This window comes from Aspergillus viridinutans, assembly GCF_018404265.1.
Source record: "Aspergillus viridinutans IFM 47045 DNA, scaffold_5, whole genome shotgun sequence".
Taxonomy (NCBI): domain Eukaryota; kingdom Fungi; phylum Ascomycota; class Eurotiomycetes; order Eurotiales; family Aspergillaceae; genus Aspergillus; species Aspergillus viridinutans.
Genome location: NW_025091221.1, coordinates 1,967,180 through 1,987,826, shown reverse-complemented (window position 1 = coordinate 1,987,826; position 20,647 = coordinate 1,967,180). Strand labels below are relative to the sequence as shown.

Here is a 20,647-nt window from a genome sequence, read left to right as displayed (position 1 = left end):
GAATTGATAGATTGAGGTATAGAATATCACCCAAAACTCCTTAGTTACATGATGGACTGTTGACATAATGTATAACTTGCCGACCTTAAATGCTAGGCAGACCAATTGACCGTCAGCGCAGCTCAATTCAATAGCAATCCATGGATACGACAGTACATTGTGTAACATAAATTGTATACAACAAGAGGTCATAATGGCCTGGCTTACAATTCAGTTTTCCTCTCCGGATCAGATCGCTTCTTCTTGGGTTGCGCCTCACTGCCAGGCATGAAGCCCTCCAGCTCCATCCACTCGGCTGCAAATGCGGTAAAGAGCATGCTCCAGTCTTCCACCGTGTCCAGATCCAGATGTTCACCGTCGTCATCCATCGAGTGCCAGACCTTGGGGAACCCCGTCATCGGCGAAGCATCGATTACGTGTAGGATTTCCACGCCGCGCGCAAGAAACGGGATATGGTCATCTCCTATGCCCGAGGAGGTGGTCAGCTGATGCTCGTTCTTCGCGCCGTCAGCGAACCACTGCCGTTCGGAAGCGTCCCCTGAGAAAGACTTAAATTGCTTCAGATCGCGGAACCGCTTCTCGAGCGTGGCCAGATTCTTGTAGGCCCAGTGCGTCGTCGCGAAGTAAGACTGGATATAGGGGTTCTTGCTACCCAGTAGATCGAGCAGTACAAATAGCGAGATAGACGAGAGCGGAGTCTTGTAGACCGACATGGCCGGGTGGACTTGTGAGTCCCAGTGTTCGGCGAGAGAGCGCGCCCCATATAGCGAATCGGTCGCCGTCCAGAGATGGAATGCCTCCTCGCCGTCCAGGAAGAGTACCTGTATACCCTTTTGGTCTTCCAGGGTTGCGTCTGTTCGGCCCTGCGCCTGCATGGCCTCCCACTTCTTCGACAGGGCCGCGTCAATGCTGCGCATTGCGTGCATGATGATCGCGCACGGGGCCGCGCTATCGATGGCCCCGATGAAACCCTCCGGTGTGTATTTGCTGTCGTAGTGTGCGACGAGCGTCAGTCTGCCCACGTCGCCCACTGAGGCCCAGGGAGGATCGCGCGAGGCGATGAAGTTGACGAACGGAACTTCCTTGCCATGGGAGACGGGCGTTTTCGACGTAGAGTTCTGGAACTCGATCTTCCAGTTTGGCAGAGATGTGCGGAAGAAATCCACAAAGTGATTGAGCACCGCTGTGGAGCCGGGGGTGCCAGGGACACGGGGCCGCAGGATGGGGGCCAGTAGTGCTCCGTTGTGGATATCAAAGTCGCTATACGGTCGTGGCAAGGCTTTCAAGGTCTCATCTGAGATCGACTCGTACGCTCCTGCGGGGAGTAGCAGAAATGGCAGCGTGAGGCATATCGTAAGTAGCCAGCGAACAAGGCCACCATAAGCCGAAACCATGGCGACTTTAGGATGATGCTAGCAGGCTTTCATGGCAAGTGATCATCGACCTTGGATTGTTTTCAATATATTTGAGACTTACTGGCTTCAGGAAGCCCGGATACTCTCACAATTCTGACATTGGGCACCAAAAGACATCTAATCAAGGGAATTGTAGACAGTCGAGACAAAGCAAGGAGGACAATCAATCCGCGCCAAGAAGGCCTGGATAAGTCGGCCGGCGGGTAAATTAGACAAGGCCCGTTGCGGAGATCAGCCGCGCAGTCATTCCGTCATTCCCTCGGATTTTCCGTTTAATCATTGAAATTGTCAGTCGGTCGAGGCTGTTTCCTACCATTCTTTATTTGGTGTAAATCGATTGACGATATACGTCAGTATATCTCAAGATGAGAATCCAATGCTTCCTCCACCCACAATTGCGCGCAGCGCTTCCCCGATCTGTGCAGAGAGATCTCAGTAGCAGATTATTTACTCGGGTCAAGACGACTCAGAACGCATTCAAAGGAAACGGATCACCTGCTGTGAAACCGAAAGAGAACAATGGCAGCCTGACCGGCTCCAGTGCTTCTACGAACTCCCCGACGACACACGCAAAGACCACCATCAGACGAGGTAGCGGGATACCCTGGACCAAGCTCAACCGATATTCTGGACATGATGCTAAAAGCAAGCTTATAGGACCTCCAGAACGGATACTGATCTATCATGGCGGGACGGGAAAGGTCATATTCCTGGGCATGTTGCGTATCACGACGATATTTCTCTTTGGAGTCTCTTGCCTTGTCGTGGCTCCAGCCTTTTTCTCTGACGACTACCCATGGTATATAGCTCCGGCTGGTAAGTTGCGGGAATCCTCGAGCAGAAATGTTGTGGCTGACCTCCAATAGTGATTGTCGGCGGCGCGTTACCGATGCTCTTCGTTGCTTACACTTCTGCCCCGTTTGTGAACTTTGTACACCTCGCGCTTCCCGTCTTTGCTCGTCGTTCGCGGGAGCAGACCCTACAGTATGCGAAGAACTTACCTCCAACAGCCACGTTATATATCAATACTATGAAGTTCACGACGATCCCGCGGCAGACCGAGGTGCGATTGGGAGACCTGGTTCGTGACAAGGCCTTGTTACGGCCAGTGAGCTTCCGAAATACAAACCCAGCTCCTCTACCTTGGTGGGCAGGTAGGACATTGAGGCAATTCTACACGGCAGAAAAGAGTCAACCAGGGAAAGAGTCCTCCACATTTTATCCTGAACTGTGGGAGCATGTATACAGGCAGATTCCAACCTCACCACGACCAAGGCTAAGTTAGAAGATCTGAAAATTGAAAAAGAAAGCAACACATACAAGCAAATTACCTAGCATATTCCCTGTAATTTAGGAGATTTCCTTGCCACACTTCTGAAACACTCAGAAGACAAATTTCTGTCATTAGAGCGGGACCTGAAGGCTGGATTCTACTCTCACTTCAGCATTATTCACACGACGACATAGCCAATTCTCACCCTCGCCTCACATTTCTCTTTATCTGACTTGTGTTGCGTCTGACTCTGTGTTTCTCCTTCATCATACTGTTCTAACTCACTCACAGACCCTCTCACTAGCACTATATCTGCTGCTCCTTCTTCTCCTCTCTCTCACTTCTCTTCCTACAACTTCCTTTATCATTGTGCGCTTCCTATTTCTCCTCCAGCCTCCATACTTTTTTTCTCACCTTACAGAACAACTCTCTACTTTCTCGATCCTTTGCCTCTCCAACAACAACCATGGCCACCCCAGCAAAAGCCAAACCTGAGGGCATCTTGGGACTCTCTGCCGCCGAAGCCAAGATCCTCATCCTAGGCTTTCTCTGCATCACAGACCAATACAAGGTAGACATCTGCCCCTGAACTACTAGACAACATGAGCCACATAGCTAACAATCCCCTAGATCGACTACGAGAAGCTCGCCAGCAAAGGCGGCTACACAGCTGGCTCTGCGAACGTTATGTTCAACAAGGCCAAACGCAAGCTCGTCGAGCTCAACCCCGACAACAGCACCGAGAATGGCTCTTCCGCTGCCGGCGAAGCCTCGTCCTCGAAGTCCGCAACGGCCACGCCCAAGAAAGGTCAAGCTAAGCGTAAGAAGGCTGCCGCAGGTGCGGAGGATGGCGGTGCCGACGGCGAGGAAGCTGCAACGCCTACCAAGCCCAAGCGGCAGAGAAAGACGCCTGCGAAGAAGGGGGCGGCTGCTAAGGCTGGAGCTGACAATGTTGAGAATGGGTACGTTACTTGGCTCATCCGCTTCATCTCTTTCGACGTGAAGTTACCTAACTCATGGTATTCTTGACAGAAACAGTGCCCCTGAAGTCAAATCCGAACCTTCCAAGTCCGAAGACATCATCAAAAATGAAATGGAGGAAGGCAATAATGATGACTCGGAGCTCACGATCAAAGCTGAGCTTGACGAGGTCATGAACGATGCGGACCTCGATGCAGAGCTCGACGCTTTGGATGCTGCCCAGGGGGCCGTGAAGGCGGAGGATCACACTGCATAGATCGTGTTCCGATCCCTAATGACTGATGGCATGACAACACTCAAGTGAAATTGGCTTATGACTGTTGTTTCTTCATTTACGCACTTTTCTTTTGATCGACAGCTGTTCTTTCAGTCCTCGGAGTTGACGCCGCGGTGGACTACCATGGGATGATGGGTGCTCCTGCTTAGCTAGATGAGAAGATACCCTGAATAGTCAACGCCGTTTTGTTTCCTGATTTAAACGCTATCTTTACATAAATCCTTAATAACTCGGGTCTTCAAGAGGCGAGATGATAAAAGAGTCATCGATGTTGCGACACGAATATATTGCGTTGAAATATACTGTAACTAAATGCACATCATTCGACACCATTTTGCATAATGGTCCACGATTCTCTAGCATTGAGTGATATATATCCCGAAATGCTCCCTGACCTCATTTGTCGATCTTTCGGTCCATACAGTAAGAATAACTCCGGCGCCATACCCCCACTCCACGAAGCAAATGACAGGAATCAATTGACAGCGGTAACGAAACGTCCATGCGAACCTTTACTAATGACCTCCACTTTCGATAGCTCAAAGAGCTTCGATAGCTTTGCGGAGTACCTCAAGGCTCAAGTCGGAGACGCTCTCGCTGCTGGGAGTGTCGGCAGCGGACTCGCGAAGAGCCCAGGCGACGTCACTCCACCACCCCAAGCCAATGAACCCGCCGCCCTTCCGGCGCTCAAGGCTTTCCTTGAGACGACTTGTGTGCTCCCACTGCTTGGCAGCCATTTCGGCTGTCTCGATGACCTTGTTCGGGATACCGCACATGGACGCGCAATGCATACCAAAGCTACCTTCAGCAACGCCGTCCTCCAGTTTGTACAAGAAAGTGATACGTCTTTCCTGATCATCGACATGGATTTTCATGCGTTTGGGTGTGATCTCGGGATGACCATCGAACTCCGCAGTGAGAGAATGATAGTGAGTCGCAAAGAAGCCCATTGCTCCAATGTGAGTGGCGACGTGATGCAGCACTGCCTGAGCAACAGCGACACCATCATAGGAACTAGTCCCACGGCCAAGCTCATCGAGAATGACGAGCGATCTCGGTGTAGCTTCAGACAATATCTTCTTCGTCTCTGAGAGCTCCACGAAGAATGTGGACTGGGCTGCAAAGATGTTGTCATTCGCACCCAAACGGGACATGATACGATCAACAGGTGTCAACCGAGCGGACTGGCAGGGTAGGTAACAGCCGATTTGTGCCATGATAACAGCGACACATGTCTAGAGCAATAAAAACAGTTAGTCCATCTTTTGTAGAGAAAGTAAAGGAACGATTGCCTGCTTACCATTCGGAGAACCGTGGATTTTCCGGCGGCGTTAGCTCCAGTGAGAAGATTGAGATTCGGTGCTTCGCCTCCCAGACGCACGTCATTGGGAATAAAGTCTTCCACCGACGAGAGAAGGCACGGGTGACGCAGCTCCTCAAATTCAAGCACACTCCGTTCGTCTTCGACAAAGACAGGGCGGCAGCTTGGATGGCCCAGCGACGAAGCGGCTTTGGCCAAACTTATCAGACAATCCAGTTGTGAGATGATTCGGACGGCTGCAAGCCATGTCGTGTAGTTCTCATCGAATCGTGCGTAGAATCTACCAGCGACTTCCTTGACGATCTGACTGTGTGTTTCCTGGGCCTCTTGCAATTTGCGAATGAGAGACCTCAGTTCGGGAAAGTAATAACGCTTCACCTGTTTCGTGGCCGACATCTGGTCCCAATTTTTAGGGATATTCTTCACCTTGATTGGCACCTCGAGCTGATAAATTTCTTTTCCATTGTCACGATAACAGATGGCTGTGGAGCCCAACTCACGGCGTTGGCGTTTGAGGAGGTTGTCAAGGTCCCGGTGCAATTGTTCAATACGCTCTTGGGAGGTGTCAAAGTCTTCCTCAACACCTGGTTTGGGAACCAGGATGCCATTTTCCTTCGCTTTAGTGCGGTCGAAAGCTGTTTTCCAATATTCCAGCAGAGAACTCAAGTCCGGCATCCCGCTAATCAGCTGCCCAATGACTCCTTCTCCCGAAGAGCCACTATCCTTGAGGAGAGTGATTGTGTATTCAATCTGCTCGAATCCTTCCAGCACACGCACAAAATCTTGCGCTTTGCAGTTGGCTGCATGGATACGGGAAATAAGTCGCTCGAGATCAGGCATCTTGGTCAGCTGGGAAGAGAACTGGTCTCGAACGCTTGAGTCAGCGTTCAGGGCGTCAACGGCGTCCAACCTCGCATTAATTTTCTTTGCATCCATCAATGGATGGCAAACCCATTGCTTGAACATACGCTTGCCGAAAGGGGTAATGCAGCGATTTAGAAGCTGAAAGAGCGTCCCCTCTGAGCCACCATCAAATGAGTTGGCGAATATTTCCATGTTGATTAGGGTTTGGCCATCAAGAACCAAGCTGGAGGCCTTCCTGATAGGGTCATACCACGAGAAGTTACCTATCGTGATCAGATCGCGGTCGAGTTTCAGAACCCTGAGATATTGGACCAAGGCTCCGAACGCAGACATTACCAATTCCTTGTCTCGAGCCTCTCGTAGGGTGTCCGGCCAGGCTTGCAAGTTATCGTCATCTTGAGAGACAAAGTATTCGCTAGCATCGAGCTCCTTCACAGTTATATCTGCCTCCCAAAACTCTTTTCCAGGCTTCAAGTGGTTCCAGATGGTGGTGGGTCCAGTGTTGTTTTTCAAAATGCGCAGAGCCTTCTGAGAAATCGTGGACTTCTCCAAAAGCAGTTCTTGGGGACGAGTCTGTGCGACGAATGTCTCGAACTTGGTCATATCAACATCATCCGCAAATTCCGACAGAGAGAATTGGCCAGTAGCTGTATCCACAAACGCGAGCCCAAAAGCAGGACGGTCGTCTATAATGGCTTCCTTGATCGCAACGCAATAGGTAGACATATCGTCCTGCAGCATAGAGCCTTCAACCAATGTGCCAGCCGTAAGGACACAGGCTAATTCTCTCTTTATGATCTTGTCTTCTTTCCCGCCAGCCTTCTTTCCGTCTCTCTCGCGCATTTCTTTACCCAGTGCAGATTCAGACTGGTCCACACGGGCAATCTTGAAACCTTTGGCCACGAATTGATTGGCCCAGTGATCTAAGCTCATCTCAGGCACACCGACCATCCGCATGTTGACACGATCCGTGAGCTTTAAATCAAATAATTGGTGACCGATTGTAGCGTCGTTCTCATACAGCTCGTAGAACTTGCCCTTCTTGAAAAAGACAACCGTGTCCCAGAATTTTTGCTTGATCTCCCAGTACTGCTTCTCAAAAGGAGAAAACTTTGCCCAAGCCAGTGGGGGTATATATATAGTGCGAGGGTCATAGTCGGGGTGATCTGGTGGGTGTCCATCTATGTCCCGAAGGTTTGCGAGCCAAGGATACCGCTCTTCAGGTTCCCTGAGATGCACTTTCTGCTTGGCAGGAGTGGCGGTACTTTTCGGCGTAGCTTGTATTGTCCGGTTCTGGCGGCGTTCCTGATTCTCAGGATCATAGGTCCACTTCAGAGCTGTGCCTGAGGAGGCATCCGGGCCATCCAAGTCGAGGTCTTCTACGGGAGAAGGAGGAGCGGGAAGAGAGGAGGCCTTGCGAGTCGTTGCATCCGACGGTCTCTTACGCTTCTTGGATGGCTTGGCTTCTTCATCGGAGTCGTCCGCAACGATAAAGTCATCCATCTCTGCTAGTCGGTTAGTCCCAACAGCACAATAACGGCCGCAGAGCAGTCCTGTAACTAACCGTCATCTGAATAGCCCACCTCACCACCTTGCTCAAATTCATCTTCGCTCTCTGGAGAAATCTTGCGTCTTTTAGAGGTCCGGCTGTTTCGTCTATTGGGCCCGAATATCACATCATCGTCGTCTTCACCCTCAGATTCGGATTCAGCATAACTGATCTGTTTCTTGGCCTATAAGACGCGGTTAGTGACTGCGTTTACCAGGTATCAACTGCAAATAAAACTGCACAGATAGACTTACGCGACGGGAGGGCGAAGAAGTTTTCTTTTCTGCGTCCTGTATGTGTGCAAGAGCAATTAGCAACTTGTCAACCTAGCATACGTTGCAGCGTCCGAAACATCAGCATACCTGAGTTCTATCCTCATCCTCCTCAGGCAGGACCAAGTCACTGCTCGGGACAGGAGTCAGGTTTTGTGTGAACCTGGGTAAGCTCTTCTTCTCAATCTTCGATGTCGCTTTGATGGAATTCGCCTCGCGCTTCTCAGACGCCCTCTCTGCGGGAGACGAGGCAGGTTCTGTGTTACGCGCAGCAGATGGCGCCGATGGCGAGGACTTCTGGAAGAAACCCAGAATAGACCGCTGGTTCTTCATGTTTTGTGTGCTGGAGGTGGATCGTTTCAGCGCTCCGGAGGGAGGTGTCGCCGTGGTGGGAGAGGATGCGGCACCGGCTCCTCTGGCCATTCTGACGAAAACTCAATGGTCGGCTGGTACAATGTGGCAATTAAGATGATGTATAATCCATGCCGAAGATGATAGAAAGCAGCTGGATAGAAAGGCAATGCGAATGTTGATAGAGCTCCCAGGACGGAAAAATGGCGGATCGTCCGATAAGGAGGCGTCACGCAGCGCGTCGACGCGTTTAGTGGGCTTATCTACTCCGTAGAGAGGTACTCATCATTTCTTGGCTTCCCCAATGGGCTATCCACTCTCGAAACACTAATTCAGCAATTCAGGTCAACTAACGCAGTACTTGGCGCAGAAAATATTCTGCTGGATATATCTTTGTACGGAGAAACTCGCATATAATCCGACGGAGAAGAGAAAATTCTGAAGCATATACTTCATTAGGGAAGCTACAATATCCTCTTATACTCTCCCGCAACGGGTCGCGATCAATGGCATGACAAGTCGGGCGGCATTGTCATAGGCATGGATCAAGCATAATAAAGCAGTTTTTTGAACACAAGCACAGGATCTCCCATTGTTCCTATCCCTTACCCTTCCACAACTGATGACGATGTCTCCGACCGACCTAAGGAGCGCACTCCAAATTCTGGTGACTTCGGCTGGCTGATGCCTAATAGCAAGCCCAGGCTTGAGCAATCTTCGCTCCTCCGTTGCAATTGATGGTACGAGATTCGAACTTGCAGTTGCTGTTGAACTGTCCGTTGCGGAAGAGGGTCAGCCCATTTCCACCGCAGCCTTCAAAGCGGAAAGGCCCGTTGTTGCCGTCAACATAGAAGTCTCTTCCACAGGGGTTGCTGTCACTGTCGACAACGGTGGTGAAACCGCTGCAGGGTTCTGGAGTGCCGTTGGTCCTGATTTGGAGACCTGGTCAGCGTTTGTGATCGTGTCAGGACATCGTATGCGCTCAAACATACCAGGCCACCTGGGATTTGTGTCCATCATAGTTGGTGCGCGATCCCAGGTACACGGTGGCGTTGACAGAGGTGGCCGCTAGAAGGGCAGCGAGGCTGAGAACGGAGAAGTGCATATTGTCTGAAGCGAGATGCTGGTTGTGATTCGGTCTTGTTGTTTGAACTGATTTGAGTCTGATGATGCTGTTGTTGAGAATGAAGTTGCTGTGGGAAATGAGCTGCTTTTATACCTTTGCATTCAGCCATGAAGATCTATTGATGGTAAAGCTGACCTTCATTCTGTCAATCCTGAGCTCCGGGCCAAAAGTTTCATCAATTGTAATTATGACAGTGGGTGCGCCATCGCCACCTTCGCTCCCTGCATCCCGACCACTTTCTCTTTGTAGAAACTGGTCTACTGGATGCTGACAGACATCGATTTCACAGCACCTTCGCTCCTGCATTCCGACCACTTTCTCTTTGTAGAAACTGGTCTACTGGATGCTGACAGACATCGATTTCACAGGGGCCACCCGACGCTTGAGGATTTGAGACTGGCCTGACGCTGCACCATCGCAAATTGAGTGCTACGGCTGTAAATGGTCCCATTGTGGAGTATCGCAGACAGCCAAGATGTTACAATCCGTCAAACGCATGTGCATACAACGTGTCATTGGAGTCTTTAGTCGACATCGAGTGCCTCCGAGAAAACTGTTCAGAAGGCATGGTGAAGCTGCAGATGTTCCTCCAATCAACTCTCTATTGGCAGCGGTCTAGACTTAGATATGTTGTGACGCACCTCAGACTCAAACAATCACGCAGTCATGCAGATTGTGTAAATGCCCTCCTATTTCCAGCTGCTTGGCTATTAGATAATCATCACAAACACGATGATTAACCACAAAGGCATCGGCGCCAGGGCTCATATTAAAGAAATGATCTCATTGCTGTAGTTTCAGCGGTAGGTTCCCCTCTTAATTGGGTAAGCTGTAGCATACTGGATGTAAGATGTACTTTGGATGGTATGATGATCAAGGGTCCCATTTGCATGACAAACATCCAAAAGCCTCATGTCTTGGCTTTCCGTGTGACTTGAAAGTCAGCATGTGCATACGGCGTTGCCGAGTCACCTGCATAGTAATCAAATCTTTCCCAGCGGGGGTGCTGTTGGTCGGTATCGAAGAAGCGGTGTCTCAAGGGTCTGCCAAGTTCAATAGCTCTCTCTGCTTACGTGCATGGTGTGCCCAAAGTACTAGTGGCAACGCAAGTTCAATATCCGAGAAGAATTTGGGATGTAATCTATATCGCTAGTATATTTACAGGTCTGTCTAAAAATACATGCATGAAGTAGACTGCCTCATGTTGACTTCACCTCCGTTGTCTTTTCAGCGGCCGACTCTGATTCCGACTTCTCCAGCTCCCAACCAGGAGCTGTAAGTCCGCGCTCTTTGAACTCTTCATCGCTGACGATCTTTACCATCCGGAACTTCCATTTACCAAGCTTCAGAAGCAAAAGATCCCCGTCGATGATGTACTCCTGCGTCTTTTCCGGAAGCCATGTCTCAATGGGCGTGAAGGACAGGTCATCGGACATGGGCCCACTGTCTCCTGGGCGACTTCCTACATAGGCGCCCTTATTCGCGACAATGCGATGGCCTTCGCTTTTTGAGGAGACCAGTCCTGCATGCCACAAGATCTTGTGGAATGGCTGGTTATAGACCAGGGAGCGGGGAAGAGTGACATGGGGGCTGCTCATGTTGGCGAAGTTGGTCTGGGGAGCGTATTTGTTCCCAGACTGAGGATTGGCATAGCCTGCAGCGGGCGAATTTGCATGGCTGCTAGGCGGGCTGGTCACCTTGGGCATAGGACTAGGTTCAGCCGTCGAAGAGCGTGGCCGAAAAAGCTGACGATGTTGTAAAGCAACTGCGTCAGCCTCTTCCTTTCCGTGAATCAGCTCCAAGAATTCGGTAGCCAGTGCATGCTGAGCAATTCGCTTTGAAGGATCTTTATTCTGCTCTTCCATGATTTCGGCAATCTTAGGCAAAGGCAGAAACGTGAACAGTTTCAGATAGCGCTCAACAACCTCATCTGGTGTTCGAACGAAGAACTACTCATAGTTAGTGATTCCTGCATGGGCCGTCCAGGATCTAGATAGGCTCACCTGGTACAGCTCGAACGTAGAAGTCATGTCCTTATCCAACCAAACGGCATTACCGGCAGACTTCCCAAACTTTTCACCGTTTGCTGCTGTTAATAGTGGCGTAGTGAACCCAATGGGTTTGTCTAAATCATCCTCCAGAGGATTTCGGTCCTGTTCCATCGCAGTGTTTTTGCTGATCGACTTCACGGCATCCATGCCGAAGAGGATATTCCCATATTGATCGGAACCTCCAACTTGCACCTGAACACCTTTCCGGAACAGCACCCACCAGTCCCATGCCTGCAGTAGGGGATATGTGAACTCCGCAAAAGACATTCCGTCACCTTTGGTCATCCGGTTCTTCACACTTATAATCATCGAGATCAGTAATCATATGCCCCAGCGAATGAAGGATAGCAATTAGACTCACGTCTCTCTACCCAGCATGGGACCAAGCCGCGTATGGGCGCCCAGGTCCCGTAGCACTTCTAAGAAGGATGTTGAATTCCACCATGTGTTGTTGTTCACCAGAGCTCGCCGCCAGATCTTCTCTTTGTGCCATCCATGTTTCTTGCCGTATTGCTCCACAGAAGCCCCCAACTTTTTCAGCTGCATGTGCATGCTCGCCATATTTGCTTTTCGGACCGAAGAATCCATTGCCTCTCGTCCTTTCAACCTCCCAGTGGGATCACCGACTCTAGAAGTAGCCCCGCCGAGCTGCTGTGTATCAGCCATGCTGTCTTACGTCGATTCAGGTGTCAGGGCGAGGAAAGACTGACCAGATAGGTGACAGGTAGACCCCACACATAACCCCAGGCCAGCACCATGAACGGCAGCATATGGCCAACATGTAAGGAGGGAGCTGTTGGGTCTACTCCGACATAGATCCCGACTCTCTTCTCGGTAAAAACCCGGTGTAGTAAGTCGCGCTCACTGTAGTTTCAAGTCATTTCCATCAGCTGCTACAACGAGAACTTGGTTGCATTTAGGTACCACTCACCCGACGACATCATGGATCAACCCTCTCTCTTCTAGATGTTCAACGAAGCTTTTCCGCTTCCCAGCCTTAATCTCCGCAGCGAACTGAGCCCACTGCTCCTCCCCAGCCTTCACCTTTTGTATATGTTTCTGGGTAATCCACCTTTTTGACTCCGTCACCGGCGACCGTATCGATGAAGTGACAAAAAAGCGGTGTTCTTGAGCTCCTAAGGAATATTTCCGCGCAATCTGAGCAGTGCGCATGTAGCTGCGCGCACCGTAGCCCGTCTGCATTGCTGTCTTTAGAGTAACCGGAATGCGCAAGCGTCCTGCACGAGGCAGAGACAACAATTGCGGCTTCATTGTTCCAACCTGGAACTGGCACTCAATCAACCGCAAGGTAAAAGCGGTTAATTGGCGTCAATTTGGAGCCGCGAAGCGTATAACCCGACCTCCCGGGCCACGAAATTTATCACTATCGGCGATGATAAGAAGCCGATCAACTGCTCTCTCCAACGGATAAATATTAATGCGGAGTTGCTCCAAAAAAGGTCAATATTCGTAAATAACTGCGTTGAGCTTAGGGATCCAATGTAAATATGAATTTTCTTTTTCGCAAGGATGACAAATAGGAGGTTCAAGGTGACTACGTTTATATAGGACAAACAGCAACTGGATGGAAGGTAAATGTGTTGAACAGATAGACTGCTGGAAACGCCTTAAAAGTCGACAGCGCAAAAAAGAGGACCTGGTGGAAGTAGGTAATCAATTGCATGGTTCAATTATTTCAGCTAGTCTAACATTGCGAGTTCACTCTCATGTCCGAAGATTCCTATCATGAATGTGCTACGGCACCGCGAAAGGGCGATAGCACGTTTCTAGGATCCTAGGCCACATAGAAGCTCCATGGAGGAGCAAACACCACCAAGTAATGTGTTTGGGATCAGAGATGCCTTCATCGCGTCCGTCGAAGTAACAAGGAGATGTGCCGAACGCCTTTATCATCCTCCCTCCATCCCGAGTCAAGCAGCCCTTGAACCCCGAAGGGAGAGCCACAAGGCTCAGAGAGGAGCGATAGATCAAATATAACACACTAGGCTTTCATCATCTAAGAGGATATGTTAGAAAATCATTCTGTGCGATTCTGGTAGCGGAATCTTGAGAGCTATAACTCACCTGTACAAAACTTGGAAGGATGAAGAAAAAAGGAAAATAACTAGTGTGGATCCTGGAGGTTTTATATTTTGTAGTGGGCTACGAGACGCTATTCCCAATCGATTGAGCGGTGCATTTCTGCCAGATAAGCTTGCGATACCTTCAACAATATGGAGATCAGACCGGATGTCTTTTGATCATGGCTGATTTGACGTCAATTTGGAGCGCATTGATACCAGCTCTATTGTCCATTGGAGTGACTATTATAACTGCAGCTTTTTATAACCTCTCCATCAAACCCGGCTCGGTATGCTTCTGAGCAATGTGGGACGTTATTCACCTCGTCTCCGCACGAGCTATATTGAAATCTCCAATTACCTCCGCAGTCGGCCATCAGGACTGCCCAATGGACTGAGAACTCTCTCTCCTGTTAGGGCCTTTCACAGGAGACGTTGCTTGCTCGAACAGCAAGACAGTCCTAATTCACCTCGACACTTTTTGGAACAGTATAAAAAAGCCGGTATGAACAACCCGTCCTGTCGCATTTTACCACAGTTCTCGTTCTGCACAGAGCTAAATGCTAAATTTCGTTCGACATAGTTGAGTTCCCGCCAGCCACGAGCGATTTTGAGACCTTCCTCGCAAATGCATCTGCAGGACAGGAGGTCCAGGTTCATGGATACCTGGGACCCCGCGCCGACCTTTCCAAAAAGCTATCTTTTGCTCGCCTGACCGATCCAACCATGAAACACAGCATTCAGCTTGTCTCATTTATTAAGAACAGCCCTCTGGAGAAGTTCAGATCCATTAATGCTAACAGTCCAGTGGTTGTACGCGGCATCGTGCAGCCAAAAAAGGGAAAAGGATCAGATACCGAGAAAAGCGACTGCTGGGAGGTGCACATTGTGGACATTGATCCTCTGAATGAATTTCCAAAAGACATTATTATGACTCCAGGGACTGCATTTGCTCCGGAACACAGATATCTTCAACTGCGCTCCGACAGTGAACTCCGGGATGCCCTACGATTCCGCGCTCAAGTTCGCAATATATGCAGGGAAGAGCTGGAACAATGTCGACCTCCTTTTGTGGAGATCGAAACGCCTCTTCTTTTCAAGTCAACTCCGGAAGGTGCTCGCGAGTTCTTGGTGCCGACTCGGAGGCGTGGTCTGGCTTACGCTTTGCCCCAGAGCCCTCAGCAATATAAGCAGATACTTATGGCAAGTGGTATCCCAAGGTACTACCAGTTTGCGCGCTGTTTCCGTGACGAAGATCTCCGAGCGGATAGACAACCGGAATTCACTCAGGTGAGCATTGAATCTTGTTATCCACCTTCATACTTACTGCGGTCTAACATAAGCTCCTCGCTCAGCTCGATCTGGAAATGTCTTTCGCTACAGGAGAGGATGTCATGCGGACTGTTGAAGGGATAATCCGCAGACTTTGGTCCACCTTGATGAAAGATGAAGCGCCCTCCGGACCGTTCCGGAGAATGTCATACCAGGACGCAATGAGCCACTATGGGTCAGACAAACCCGATACAAGATTTGGAATGGAGATTTTCAAGATCGACTATCTTCTACCTGTCGACCTGGTCAACAAGATCACTCCCTTGACTGACCCCATCATCGAGGCCTTCAAATTCGAAGGCAATAACAATGACCCCATCGCCACCTACGACTTCATCAAGCAATTCCTCGACTCCCCAGCTGGCGCTCCATTCAACAACAATCCTGAAGGTGGCCCGGGGGTCTTCGTGTACGACGCCAAGAAACCTTTGTGTGGCCTCCAGCCATTCGGCTTTGAAGCTGCTGAACGCATTGAGGAACTCCTGGGTCCCGATCACGGCGATCTGATTGTCATCCAAGCCCGTGAAAGAGCACCCTTTGCCGGTGGCTCCACCCCAATCGGCGATCTTCGCCGCGCACTTCACACCGATGCAGTCTCCGCCGGATTCAAGCCTGCCCCCACGGGGTTCGACTTCCTCTGGGTTGTCGACTTCCCCCTGTTCTCGCCCTCCAGTGATTCGGAACCAGGTCAGGGCGGTGCAGCGGGCATCTCATCCACACACCACCCCTTTACCGCACCCAAGACCGCTGCAGACGTCGACCTGCTCCTGACAGATCCCACAAAGGCGGTGGCCGACCACTACGACCTCGTCGTGAACGGGGTCGAATTGGGCGGTGGCAGTCGCCGTATCCACGACGCAGCCGTGCAAGAATTCATCCTACGAGATATCCTTCAAATGAGGCCTGAGAGGCTGGTCGACTTCTCCCATCTGCTGGATGCCTTGCGGGCCGGGTGTCCACCGCATGCTGGACTGGCCCTCGGCTTCGACCGCCTCGTCGCCGTCATGCTGGGCAAGGAGTCGGTGCGGGACGTCATTGCATTCCCTAAGACGGGCAAGGGTGGCGATGATGCCATGGTTAAGGCTCCTAGCTTGATGACGGAAGAAGCATTAGAAACCTATCATCTCCGTCTAAGAGATGAATGAGTGTAATGGTAAGCGCGTATGAAGACGCACTTGCTGCAAACCACTCAGCTGAATTGTACATTAGTATAGACATGATACCCAATCTCTTCTCACGGGTTTTTCTGGGAGGGTCTGTAAATAGATGTCTCACAAATACATTGATATAGTCATTATTTTGAGTACTATGGCCAAGTCAAGCAGAATTTCGTATCTCAACGAAGACGGGGGAGGTTCGAAACATCTGGCATCGGTGAATAAGGCAGAGCGGGGACGATATAGAATTCAATTTTATCAGGTGAGGTAGAGGGCGTGCTATAGCGCCAGCCCTTCTGGGAAATTGCCGTAGAGAAAACCACCTGGATCAATTCAAGTTGGGCTATATCTACAGGTAGAGGATCATCATGGGTGGAAGTTTAAACAAAAGTGTTATACAACGACGCCAGCCTCCCATGCCAAAAAGGCAGTCTAGTATAATAAAATGCTGTAACAGGATCAATATCAGTGTCGAATTGCGCTGATAAATCGAAAGGAAGAATCACGAGCTACTTGTCTTCGCAGGTATCATCCTGCGCTCCGTCTCTACCACTTCATCGTCATCTTCGTAGAGATAGTCGTCCTGGTCTTCCACTGGCTGGCCAAAAATATTGTTCCAAACACCATCCCAGAGACCTTTCTTCGTGACCAGACCGCCGACAAGGAGGATCGGCAGCTGCCAAATACTGGCCCAGAAGAGTCTTCGAGCAGTGCCGTTGGCGCCCTGATGCTGCCAGAATTTGTAGGCCTCTTTGACTAGCCAGCCATTCGCAACGGTGCTGCCAACCAGGAAACCATTACCGACAACCCCGACCCACCAGAGACCGATGGAGAATGGGAACATGAGAATAGAATATCGTAGTGCGACACGGGCATTTGCAGCGGGATTAGTCCAAGCGAGCATCCTGTACCCGGCTGCTTTGTACTCCTCACGGATCATGTAGGACAAAGCATTGAAATGAGGAAATTGCCATGCGAAGAGAATGCCACCCAGGAGCCAGCCACCAATGCTGTCCTTGCTGAACAACATATCCCGCCAGCTGTCATGGCCGGTGGTCGCTGTCTGACCTGCCGCAGCGGTCCAACCCATCAACGGAGGAATGCCTCCTACCACGGCCCCCACCCAGGTGTTGATCACGGATATACGCTTCAGCGGCGTATATACAAAGGCATACAGACAGATATTACCGGCTGAAAGCGCGGTAGTCGTAGGGTTCGTTCCAATGTATAGCAAACCCAGGCCTGTAGCAGCAGTCGCAATCGCGAATAATACCGCAGCACGACGTGACAGCAACCCGCGCACTAACGGCCGGTTCCGTGTCCGTGACATGAGAGCATCGTATTTAGGTTCAAGGAGCATATTCAAAGTATTGGCGCTGCATGAGGACAAAAAGGTTCCCGCGGTTAGGTAGAGAAAGGTCAAGGTTGAGGTTGAGAGGGTCGGTAGAGGAGTCATTGAAGGGTCAAGTGTGAGAAGAGAGGAGATCGGGTACATTCCATATGCGGAGGTGGTCGTCAATACGATCAGGAACGAGAGACGAGGCTTCGTGAGGGCGAGAAACGCGGCCAACTTGCGGCGCAGGGAAGTCACAGGGAGGGCTGATGAGAGGGTGGACAGTTGCGACGAGGCATCAGGAGGGAGTTCGGATTCTGCAGTATTATCCTTGGCCGCCTCTTCCTTTAACCGCTTCCTCCGGCGATGAGGTAACTCTTGTGAGGTAGATTGTGAAGCAATCGACTCCGAACCGGCCGCATTCTGTGATAATGCATTGTCGGCAATACTTCGAGGGGAGCTATTGACGGCGGATAAGGACGCTAGTAAGCCATTTTTGTCCGTGGAGCCATCTGCTGTTCGATTGGCAGAGAAATAAGTCTTCTGAATAGTCGAGGGGGTTGATTCATGATCGGCAATGCCAGCCCGCAGCCGAGAGGAGGAGAGAAAGCTGCGAACTGCGACAGTTCGCCGTGATGGTGATAGTCGCGAGAAGCATTGGGAACACAGGCGAGCAGGATCTCGCGCCAATCCAGACCTCAACAACGAGGACCGGAGAAGAATCATGGCGGAAGTAACATGGATGGAGAGAGATAGAAGTCACGATAGGACGATCTAGATCATGAGATGGATGAATCTCGGAAGAGTCGCGATTGACGGAGCAGAAATTCCCCGGCGAGGCACAAAGACCACAACCGCAGGAATGTCCCATACTATAACTAACCCCATACCGCCCTTACGATAGTTGTTGTTGCTCTTAGGAACCATCTTGCTCCGTTGGCAAATTCATCGTCAACCAAAACACAAAAACGTCCGCCATGGATACGCTTCAAAAGGTCGTTATTGACCCTCTTCAACCCGTTCTCCGTCCTATCTCGTCCGCTCTCCCGCAACCCGTCCACGATGTCATCATCTCCTTGATCGGATCGCCATGCCACAGCGCCCTCCTCCTCGACCTTGATGTCACCAAGGATCCAGCCTGCACGTCCCTCGCTATCTCCAAGGCTCTGGGTATTGCCATCGTGGGTGCAAGCGCCATAGTGAAGGTTCCGCAAATCCTGAAGCTTATCCGCTCACGATCCTCTGCTGGCGTATCCTTTGTCTCCTACGCGCTCGAAACCGCCAGCCTGTTGATCACTCTTTCCTACGGCGTGCGCAACCAGTTCCCGTTCAGCACATATGGAGAGTCCGCCTTGATTGCGGTGCAGGATGTGATCGTTGGAGTTCTGGTGTTGACCTTTGCGGATCGCTCTACCGCTGCTGCGGCCTTTATTGCAGTGGTTGCCGCCAGTGTGTATGCGCTGCTCTTTGATCAGACCCTGGTCGGTGCGCAGACCATGTCGTATCTACAGGCTGGTGCTGGTGCCCTCGGTGTGGCCAGCAAGGCGCCTCAAATCTACACGATCTGGCGCGAGGGAGGGACCGGACAGCTGAGCGCCTTTGCGGTATGTTTTTTTCTGTCTACTGATACCTGAGGATACGCGACTGATTTTGTAACAGGTGTTCAACTACCTTGTCGGTTCCCTTTCTCGCATCTTTACCACGCTGCAAGAAGTTGACGACAAGCTCATTCTGTATGGATTCATTGCTGGGTTTGTCCTGAACGTTATCCTGGCGGCACAGATGGTCTACTACTGGAAGAGCCCGGCGCAGCCCAAGAAGCGACCTGCTCGAGCCTCTCGGCCAGTGGAAAAGATTCCTGCGGCTGAAAGCACAGGAGTATCGCCCAAGCCCTCCGCCAAGTCGCCCACCACCCGCAGACGGGGTTAGACTAGTCGCTTTGACAATTCTCATCAGAATGCTTGAATACAATTTTTAATGTCCTTGAAACCATTCCCGCGTTCTCTAATCAACGGTCAAGTGCTCGCAGCCATCAGCGCTGCGTTGGCGGTATCCCCGTAGTCATATACCGTAGAATATCCTCCAATGGAACCGCATGTCCAGCTGCTTTTTGCTGCTGCTGCTGCTGCTGCTGCCGTGACCCCGGCATAGGCGCCGCAATATCAAACTCCAATCCAGCGCCCACACCAGACTTGCGTCGTACTCCAACAACCTCCATTTCTTCTTCCTCCCCCTCCCCTTCCTCCTCACTCTCACTCTCCTCATCCTCATCCTCATCCTCCAACTGCCTCCTCAACCCGGTAACAACATTCTGAATCCCCATCTCCCTCTCTTCCAGCGTGAAATTCCCGCCCCAGTTCCTCCCCCTCGCCTCCTGGTTCGCCTCGACAGGCGCCCAATCCCACAGCTCCGCCAGCGCCCCCTCACTCAACGCACCCTGGTCCTCCAGCGCAGACGCCCCCGACCGCCGACCGCGCGATACCCAGTCCTCAACCCGGGGGTCGAGTTTCGTGCGGAGGAGCTGCTCAAGCGTCGGGGCCTGCGTGCGGCCGGGGTACGAGGGGCCCGGGTAGGCGCCGAGCGCAAAGAGGAGGTCGCGGTTGTCGGAGAGGTGCTCAGAGACGCTGAGGAGGTTGTTTGAGATGATGCCTGCTTGGGATTGGAGCGAGGACCTGCTTCAATTAACATTTTGCACTTTGGATGCCGGTTGTTGAGGGGTGGTGTACCAGGATGGAAGCGGGTCGCTTTGGTTTAAGCTGCCGATTAGAGAGGCTAGGGAGCGGGTGAGCTGGACGAGCCGTTGGCGGGATTGTTCAAGGGTCTTTATTTGGTCTTGGTTTAGGGATGCCATATTGCTTTGAATTAGGAAGTTCGAACTGAGCCGTTGATGCTGTTGAGGTATGCGGTTTGGACGATTTGGATGATGATGGGGAGAAGACACTAGGTGATAGGCCGATAGCTGGCAACCCCACAGCTACAAAGGCATAGGGCTAGATCTACATCTACATTCACGATTCTGGTATCGTATCTACAACACGGTCGCTGAAAGAGACTCTCAAGGTCTAGGACACCATATCTAAAAGGTATTCGGTTCCTATGGACTCTCTACTGGTCCTAAACAGTTTGATTACTTCCATCTCGGCTGCACGAGAATCGCTCAAACTGCTATAAATAGCGTCCTCACCATTACAAAGCCCAAGCTGTAGAATCCTTCAACACAACCACCCTTCGCCATTGGTAACTTGGCATCTTTGGCTGAAACGC

The 20,647-nt window shown here is 51.0% G+C and overlaps 10 protein-coding genes across 10 annotated transcripts; 4 read left to right on the top strand and 6 right to left on the bottom strand.

The window, feature by feature from the left end:
* Nucleotides 1-203: 203 nt before the first annotated feature.
* Aspvir_007610 (glutaminyl-peptide cyclotransferase family protein) lies at nucleotides 204-1,394 on the bottom strand (the record flags this gene model as incomplete). The annotated part of the gene is made up of 1 exon (XM_043270789.1): nucleotides 204-1,394. The coding sequence occupies one exon, from the start codon at nucleotides 1,392-1,394 to the stop codon at nucleotides 204-206; it is 1,191 nt and encodes a 396-aa protein (XP_043126724.1).
* Nucleotides 1,395-1,780: 386 nt separating this feature from the next.
* On the top strand, nucleotides 1,781-2,700 carry Aspvir_007609 (uncharacterized protein; the record flags this gene model as incomplete). Its single annotated transcript, XM_043270788.1, has 2 exons — nucleotides 1,781-2,231; nucleotides 2,282-2,700. 2 exons carry the CDS (start codon nucleotides 1,781-1,783, stop codon nucleotides 2,698-2,700), a joined length of 870 nt encoding a protein of 289 aa, XP_043126723.1.
* A 454-nt stretch (nucleotides 2,701-3,154) lies between these two features.
* On the top strand, nucleotides 3,155-3,925 carry Aspvir_007608 (putative histone h1.3.; the record flags this gene model as incomplete). Its single annotated transcript, XM_043270787.1, has 3 exons — nucleotides 3,155-3,259; nucleotides 3,319-3,650; nucleotides 3,721-3,925. The coding sequence occupies 3 exons, from the start codon at nucleotides 3,155-3,157 to the stop codon at nucleotides 3,923-3,925; spliced, it is 642 nt and encodes a 213-aa protein (XP_043126722.1).
* Nucleotides 3,926-4,485: 560 nt separating this feature from the next.
* Nucleotides 4,486-8,375, bottom strand: Aspvir_007607 (mismatch repair ATPase MSH6; the record flags this gene model as incomplete). The annotated part of the gene is made up of 5 exons (XM_043270786.1): nucleotides 4,486-5,181; nucleotides 5,247-7,636; nucleotides 7,696-7,864; nucleotides 7,935-7,970; nucleotides 8,043-8,375. 5 exons carry the CDS (start codon nucleotides 8,373-8,375, stop codon nucleotides 4,486-4,488), a joined length of 3,624 nt encoding a protein of 1,207 aa, XP_043126721.1.
* Nucleotides 8,376-8,991: 616 nt separating this feature from the next.
* On the bottom strand, nucleotides 8,992-9,408 carry Aspvir_007606 (uncharacterized protein; the record flags this gene model as incomplete). The annotated part of the gene is made up of 2 exons (XM_043270785.1): nucleotides 8,992-9,232; nucleotides 9,296-9,408. 2 exons carry the CDS (start codon nucleotides 9,406-9,408, stop codon nucleotides 8,992-8,994), a joined length of 354 nt encoding a protein of 117 aa, XP_043126720.1.
* A 1,220-nt stretch (nucleotides 9,409-10,628) lies between these two features.
* Aspvir_007605 (tyrosine--tRNA ligase MSY1) lies at nucleotides 10,629-12,752 on the bottom strand (the record flags this gene model as incomplete). Its single annotated transcript, XM_043270784.1, has 5 exons — nucleotides 10,629-11,378; nucleotides 11,433-11,778; nucleotides 11,842-12,128; nucleotides 12,191-12,344; nucleotides 12,412-12,752. 5 exons carry the CDS (start codon nucleotides 12,750-12,752, stop codon nucleotides 10,629-10,631), a joined length of 1,878 nt encoding a protein of 625 aa, XP_043126719.1.
* Nucleotides 12,753-13,853: 1,101 nt separating this feature from the next.
* Aspvir_007604 (aspartate--tRNA ligase MSD1) lies at nucleotides 13,854-16,038 on the top strand (the record flags this gene model as incomplete). The annotated part of the gene is made up of 3 exons (XM_043270783.1): nucleotides 13,854-14,064; nucleotides 14,145-14,851; nucleotides 14,917-16,038. The coding sequence occupies 3 exons, from the start codon at nucleotides 13,854-13,856 to the stop codon at nucleotides 16,036-16,038; spliced, it is 2,040 nt and encodes a 679-aa protein (XP_043126718.1).
* Nucleotides 16,039-16,552: 514 nt separating this feature from the next.
* cox10 (protoheme IX farnesyltransferase) lies at nucleotides 16,553-18,109 on the bottom strand (the record flags this gene model as incomplete). Its single annotated transcript, XM_043270782.1, has 1 exon — nucleotides 16,553-18,109. The coding sequence occupies one exon, from the start codon at nucleotides 18,107-18,109 to the stop codon at nucleotides 16,553-16,555; it is 1,557 nt and encodes a 518-aa protein (XP_043126717.1).
* Nucleotides 18,110-18,360: 251 nt separating this feature from the next.
* Nucleotides 18,361-19,312, top strand: Aspvir_007602 (putative monosaccharide-P-dolichol utilization protein; the record flags this gene model as incomplete). The annotated part of the gene is made up of 2 exons (XM_043270781.1): nucleotides 18,361-18,987; nucleotides 19,043-19,312. 2 exons carry the CDS (start codon nucleotides 18,361-18,363, stop codon nucleotides 19,310-19,312), a joined length of 897 nt encoding a protein of 298 aa, XP_043126716.1.
* A 103-nt stretch (nucleotides 19,313-19,415) lies between these two features.
* On the bottom strand, nucleotides 19,416-20,234 carry med8 (RNA polymerase II mediator complex subunit MED8; the record flags this gene model as incomplete). Its single annotated transcript, XM_043270780.1, has 2 exons — nucleotides 19,416-20,055; nucleotides 20,110-20,234. 2 exons carry the CDS (start codon nucleotides 20,232-20,234, stop codon nucleotides 19,416-19,418), a joined length of 765 nt encoding a protein of 254 aa, XP_043126715.1.
* Nucleotides 20,235-20,647: the final 413 nt, after the last annotated feature.